Source organism: Lampetra planeri, chromosome 9 (genome assembly GCF_965212315.1).
Source record: "Lampetra planeri chromosome 9, kcLamPlan1.2.h2, whole genome shotgun sequence".
Taxonomy (NCBI): domain Eukaryota; kingdom Metazoa; phylum Chordata; class Hyperoartia; order Petromyzontiformes; family Petromyzontidae; genus Lampetra; species Lampetra planeri.
In genome coordinates this window covers 1,510,760-1,518,184 of record NC_136115.1, presented here as the reverse complement: position 1 = coordinate 1,518,184, position 7,425 = coordinate 1,510,760, and the positions used below count along the sequence as shown (strand labels likewise).

The 7,425-nt window shown below is 50.7% G+C and overlaps 1 protein-coding gene across 1 annotated transcript in view; it reads left to right on the top strand.

Annotated features, from left to right (window-relative positions):
- The first annotated feature begins 3,161 nt into the window (after positions 1–3,161).
- LOC144720535 (calcium-activated potassium channel subunit alpha-1-like) overlaps positions 3,162–7,425 on the top strand; it is a 98,234-nt gene continuing 93,970 nt past the window's right edge. The window contains exon 1 of the mRNA XM_078597321.1: positions 3,162–3,605. Coding sequence (XP_078453447.1) covers positions 3,438–3,605 — 168 coding nt within the window. The 5' untranslated portion in view covers positions 3,162–3,437. The remainder of the gene's footprint in view (positions 3,606–7,425) is intronic.

Here is a 7,425-nt window from a genome sequence, read left to right as displayed (position 1 = left end):
TGAGTGGTGTGTGCTGGTGAATAAGCGGGTGTGTGGAGTGGGGTGTGCTGGTGAGTGAGCGGGTGTGTGCTATTGAGTGGAGTTCCGATGTAAACAGTGTTGCAAACTCAGCGATTTAGTCACTAGATTTAGTGTTCGGTTTCCTACGTGACACAATTTTTGCCAAAACTATACGCAAGTCTCGTGACTTGCGTGGACGAGGACACTGCAGATTGCGAGCAATACGAGTCGTGCATGAAGGACCCTGCACCATGTCCAATACTCGGCCCGCTGTCGTGTGCCATGTTTGACGACTTCGTGTTCATCATCTTCATCGCGCGACTGTTTGAGCTTTGGAGTGGACAGCTCTGTCTGCGGTGCGGAGTTCACCAGTGTCACGAGTAGATTTGGCCAATTGCGTTTCTAGTATCAACATTTCTGTATAAAAAATAATTATTTAATAAATCAAAGTGTCACAGATTTGCCGATACCAATGACATTGACTTTCCAATCGCAGAATATCACTGTAGATTCCACAGATTCCCGATGTCGACTCAGCTTTAAATGAGTAATCGCGTGCAGACACGAGTGACTGGGAGACCACCCGCGCTTCAAGATGTGCCTCATCACCCCCAGCGGCTCAAAGACCTTTTAATCCGGATCGGTCGTCATCACTCACCATCAGTCCACTGCTGGAGCAAGGCCTCTCCAAGCCGCTACTGTGATGTAACAATCCACCTAGCACCTGCAAACGAGCCGATTTCATTGTTCCATCTCCACCCTGGTCGTCCTTTCCCTCCCATTAGTGTAGCTGCTTTGCTCGGCTCGCTCACCGGCCTTCATCCCTTCTAGCGACGCGTCCTGCGCAATCTCACTTTCATTCACAGTGAAACTTGTGGCTTGTGTCTGCATAAGTCTCTGAAGTAGCACCATATCCCTCTGCACATTCACGCTATTTGGAGCTGGTTGGGCATTTGAGACGTGCATGAATTGTACGCACCTGTTTAATTGCAGAGTGGCTGGAGCCAATTGAATGCGACTAGAGTCGTGTTCCCATATCAGGTGGGTTTCTTCGTCAGCTCTCACTGCCCAGCGTGGTGAAGTATGGTCACGTACCTTCTCACAATGGCATTAAGAGCACACCATGCAGTCCCCACGACAGCACCCACATGTTCACTCCCTCTCGGCGCTTCATTGCTCACTCCATAATTTTCAAGAACGACTTGTTTAGAGTAGGAGGGATTTTTGGCGTAAGGCACAACCACAAGAGTAGAAAGTACGCCTATCCATAATAATCCCATATGATTGTACCCTATGCTGTACAGTATTCATATCACCCTATGAGGGTTAATCATTATCACAAGGACAAGATAACGCGAGATCGATGTGGAGTGGCAAAAAAGATAAAGGGTTCTGGACTGTTCCGGCTGAAATCAAGCACTGAGTCTAACTCTAACCCTAACCTCGCAAGGTCATTGACCACGCACTTATGTGTACAGCCGTTTTGTCAATCCACTGCTGGATGTAAAATAAACCCCATCAAACACATTTGTCAATGCCAGTGTCTTCAAGGGGCATCTATATCTGCGACGTTTTGAGCAATGGGCCTTCTTCATGGCACACCGGTGGATGAGCGGCCGTGGGGGGTTGTTTGAGCATACTTCCCCAGGCTGGTCGCTCCGGCTTGGTGATGGCGGGGAGCGTAGACACGGGCGCACAAAGCAGCTCAACCACATGCATTTGCTGCACCGCCCACAACGGAGCCAAACCGAATCGTGAGACTATCCCTAAGCTTACCCCAACGGTGCCCTATGCAAATTCAGGTTTTCCTTTAATTTATTTCAATCCTATGCATTTCTAAACGGATGTTTCTCACCCCTACCACGAGGCTTAAAACAAAATATGCATTACCCCTTGTAACCACAATGGCATCGTCCACAGACAGTGCTGCGTCCGGATGATATTAGGCCGTACCAGTAACTGCGGGTGTGCGCGACCTCATTGTGCGCAGATGGTGCTTTAATTAATGACAGTGCGTTCATTTACGAGCCCGTCTGTAAATCTACTGCTGGATGAAGACCCATTCACGCAGTGTCTGCTCATGGGGGTTGTTTGACCATACTTCAGGGAGGGGTGGGGTCAAGACTAATTCTTGTACCACTCTCCACTGATATTGGCTGTGGCTGCGAAATCGACCTGCGGTTTCCCTTGTTCACAGCGCGTTGCGCTAATCGCTGCGCCACCGCTCCAGCAAACCATTGCTAACCCCGACGATGACCCCCTAGTGCTGGCTACCAGATTATCGGTTCCATTGGATTGCTCGACTAATCGGATGAAGTGTGCCGCTGGACGGGAGGTAATAGGCGGGACTTGGCAAAGCGGTCAACATCATCAGGTGCATATGGATGGGCGGTAGTTCATCATGGGGGTTTCCGGCCTTCGGGAGGCGGGGACCAATGGCAACTGCCACACAACAAAACAGTCAAATATATTTAAAGTCGCTTAATCCACTTAACCGACGAATCATTACAGCCGTCCACCCCCTGGGCTCACTAATCGCGCAGCTGGGGACAACCACTAGAGGCGCCATCGTGCGTGCGTGCGACTGCTCCTGCTGCTGCTGCTTCTCTCTGTCCGCGCGCAAGCTGAACGCTCGCTGCTCTCGAACACCAGCCACGGGAGGGTGGGATGCGCCCTTCCCCTCCCCTCCCGGCTGCCTCTCTCTTCGTGCCTCTCCCAGCTCTCTCCTCCTCCTCATCATCTATACCTCTCCTCCTCGTGTCACAACGCCGAACCGCTCCCATCGCGGCTGCAGCGCAGCCATCCCAGGGAGCCGCCCGCGGTGTAGCAGGAGGAAGAGGAGCGGTTTAGCGGCGCAGCAGCGGCAGCAGCAGCAGGAGCAGCAGGAGAGGTAGACGGAGGATCGGGATGAGGCTGCGTCATGAGGATGAAGAGGCGCGGGCAGCGGTCGCCATGGCTGCGGCGCTCCGAATGAACAGAGCTGCGGGTGACGCTCGCACCGGCCTCTGAGCCCGAAGTGGACGCGAGACCGTGGTGGTGGTGGTGGACGCGAGACCGTGGTGGACACGACTATCGTCGAGTCATCGGTGGACTCGATCCCCGGCCCTCGAATAAATCCGTGGACGCGAACCGTGGTGGTCCAGCTGCAGTGGACCCAAGACCCTGGTGGTGGTGGCCGAGAGCGGCGGTGGTGGATACGAGGTCGTGGTGGATACGACCATTGGTGGACACGAACCGTGATTGTCACGAGGCCTTAGCGGACGCAGACCGTGGTGGACACCGGGCTTTGGTTGACACAAAGCTGAACCTGTGACGTCTTCTCGGCGGTGGACACGCAGGCCGTGGTGGACATTAGCTCGGGGGGCCTCTACAAGAATTTCCCCGCGGCGAGTTTGCGGTGTCAACCCCTCTGGATCGTGCACAGCACAGCGGGCACCATGGGGGTCATCTTCTCCGAGATCCAGTGCAACAACGAGCAGCGCATGTGGTGGGCTTTCCTGGCCTCCTCGCTCGTCACCTTCTTCGGTGGCCTCTTCATCATTCTGTCGTGGAGGTCACTCAAGTACCTCTGGACGGTCTGCTGCCACTGCAAGAAAGCGAACAAGGTGATCGAGCGTGCGTGACACCCACCTCCCCCTTCGCTCCCACGGACACGTGTAGACATGCAATATTCATTGCACCTTCGACGCTGTGGTGTGCAAGGGCGCGTCAAGCCCCTTTAATTTCTAACCGCACGTACATCTCTATATGCACATAGAGTATCGCGATTGCACGATTGCTGTTCCACAAATACCGAACCTTGCCTTCCTTGTCAGTTCAGCTTTGATTTCATAGAAAGTATTGTGACCTCTCCACCACCACCACCACCCCCCAACCGCCCACATCTTTCTCCAAACCGGCACTGACCAGCGTGGTGAAGTATGGTCAAATGACGACCACGGCTACGTGGGAAGGCCCCCCTATCCAGCAATGGGTTGACAACGAAAGGGGCTGTAAATGCGCGTTTTGATTGCTCCCAAGATATATGGGTTTTGTTGTGGTGTAGTTATATTTTTATAATTATGGTTCCGGGATCATGCATCGGAAAAAAAAACATGAGCTCAACAGTGGATGTGATGAAGATCATACCCAGTACGGTCATGGTGGTGGTTCATTCAAGCATTAAATATCCAGGCTCAAACCTGCTCAGCTCCCGAGATTTGACGAGCTCCGACACGTTGATGAAAGATACCGTGTCGATATATATTGGTTCAACGCCTTTGGTATAGATCTATACAGCTGGGGTAGTAAACTCTACGTATCTGATTTGCAAGAATAATGTACCGCTGGACGAAGGCATGTCGTGTTGGTACACGGGAGTTGTTTGACCATACTTCACCACGCTGGTCATTGCGGGGTTGGTGACGATGGCCTAATCGATTCGAGGTTTACAAATGGCAATCGAACCGTGAGAGGGTGGCCCGTTCGGTAGCTGTAGTAGCATGCACGGACACACGGACAGGAGGATTGAGGGTGCAGCAGGACTTTCATATCTAGTTTAGTTTACCTTCTTGGTTCTTTCGGTAAAGTCACGTAGAATGGAAATAATAAAATACTAAAAATAAAACATAATAAATATGCTAAATTCCTCTTGATATGCACATTTTTTGTCAAGGCGCTCTTCCCCCCTCCATCCCAGCTTAAATAGTAGCTCCAAGCCTGGAGTGTGTCATTCAGACTCTGTCTTCTCGACAGACCTGTTCTTCACCTGAGGACGGCTGCTTGCGTTGTGGCCGAAACGTCGTGAGAATTATTTTATTATGTTTTATTTTTATTATTTTATTATTTCCATTCTACGTGACTTTACCGAAAGAACCAAGAAGATGAATCCCTGCAGTCACGAAAGCTTTAAATCGTAGTTTAGTTTACCTTTGGTGGACAACCAAATACAATTATCCTCCTTATAGCCTCGAACACACTTGCGTGGCAAGCGCCGTTACTGAGCACACATACACAGGGTGCAGGGAGGGGTTGGGTGGCCAGCAACACGACGCCCGGTCGCCTTTGTCTCCCCTGGGGTGATGTTTACACACCGCACCAGCTACTCATCTGAGTCAACATGTGGGAGAGCTCAGTACCGGTTGAGATAATCGTCACCGGTGTTGGCCGTGAGCCGGAATCTAACTTGGGTCGCAGCGACCTCCCCCTACCGCCCCCCACCACCACCACACCTGAGCGAGACGTGTGCCTCCAGGTAGGCAAAGGCGCTGCCCTGCAAGTGCATGCTCACACCTCTGCTGGTGGAAGGGTCTCCGCTATGACAGAGCACCCCCTCTAGAGGGCATTTGGCCTACTCGTCCACGGTGGCCAGGCGTCGTGGAAGGAGTGGGAGTCAACCGCCACCTTACCACACCACACGCGACCTGTACGTGTGTAGGTTGAACTTCTTTCGCACCGTACGTAGCCAACCATGCAAATCGGAGGTGTTACCCATTCACACTGCTGGGATGGACAGAGTTCGGGTTTGCGAGCACAGGAGCCGCTAAACCCTTAACAGCGCGAGCACTCCCCGTTCACTGGACTGGCGGAGGCGACACAACGGAGATCTTTGGGGTAATGGCGGTGGATAGAAGCGGAGATAATGAACGTGCAGATCATCAGAGAGGAGCGGGAAGAGATGCTATCACGACGCGGCAGTGGGGAGGGGGGGCAAACTGATTCTGTGTTTTATATAAGACTCTGCCCAAGGGGGGGGGGGGGGGGGCTTCAGATTGGAGCTATATGGAACCTTCAATGGCGGAATGAAGATGGATTAAGATGAGGTACAATAAATCACGAGAATAATTTGGTGACTGCAGCAGCTGGAGGGGCGGGTCATGCGAGTTCATTAGTAATCATATTGTCGTGCAGAAATTATTTCCCCCAGCGTCTGCGCTTCCCCTGCCTTCACCAACCCTCGGCTGGCCATCGTGGGGAAGTATGGTCCAATAACTGCTGACACGTTGCAGAGGCCCGCGTCTAGCAGTGGATTGACAGGAGGGGCTGCACAGGTGCATCTGCAGTAAATGATGATTCGACAGCCCTGTGCGTCCACTGCTGGATGAGGGCTACCCCACGTCACGTCTGTCATGGGGGGGTTATTTGACCATACTTCACCCACGCGGTTAATGTAGGTTGGGGTGCCACGGTGGCGAGATGTTAACTACCTCGCCTGGTGTACACGAGGTCGTGGGTTCGAGCCTGACTGATGGCGATATATTTTGAGTCTGCACGTTCTCCCCGTGGTCGCGTGGATTTTACTCTGGGGTCCTACGGGTTTTGCCTCCACATCGAGACTCAACATGTGTTTCAAGTATTTGGCTGCTATAAACTTCCACGTGATAAGCCACTTCGCTGAGCTATCATTTGTGACAAGGTTGCTTCTTAAAACAAGCTATATAGCTCAGTGGGTATTACCTTGTAAAATAAATAAAAAATAGTTTAGTTTTGGTGAAGGACAGGTTGAGATATCACTTGCCACTGATGTTCGCCAAGGCATGTAATCAAACTCTGGTCACAAGGTCCGTATCACGAAATTGCGCCAACCACTATGCCACCGTTCCACCGAAGATGATATGCATAGTGCGGTTACGTACATTCAAACTGTTCAAATATACAAAAAACGCATTTAATGAGACGATGCCCAAAAAAAATATTTGTTTCAAGTGAGCGTTTTTTGTGTGATTACGCCGAGACCGTTTGGCACGAGACGCCCATCATCTCCTGGGTAAACACGCGGCGGAGCCCCTGTAAGGCAGCTCAGTAAGTAGGTTCGATCATCTCTTCAACGCATTTCTGAGCATCGCTCTTACTCCCTTGTCCACTTTGTTTTTCTCTTGGTGCTCTCGTGTGCTCTTAAAATGATAATAAGATATAGATTTGGCAAGCATGTTGAATTGCCTCTTCAGTTTCAGAGGGTTCTCGCTCATGTGACCCCAAGCAGAACTTTCCAGAAATAGCCGTCGAGAGATTCAGTGAAGGCGGCTTCCATGGGTATACAAATACATTCATCATCTAATTCTAGATTTGAAGCTTTCGTGACAGTAAGGATTCATACTCTTAGTTTTTTCGGTAAAGTCACGTAGGTAAAAAATGAAATTAAAATTAATCAAATTAAAATAATAATAATCACTTTTATTATTTTCTTTTTATTAATTTTAATAAAAAAATCACTTTTATTATTTTCTTTTTATTAATTTTAATTTCATTTTTTACCTACGTGACTTTACCGAAAAAACTAAGAGTATACATTCATCATCCCTATCTGCAGTCGTTATCTGTTCCCCGCTTGTGCGAAGGCCTCCTTCCCATGCCGATGCCATCTCTCACGATCCCCCGTGCACGTCTGCACGTGAACTGGTCTCACGTGGCTCCGTCTCCAACTGTGGGCAACTTCTCGGATGCATT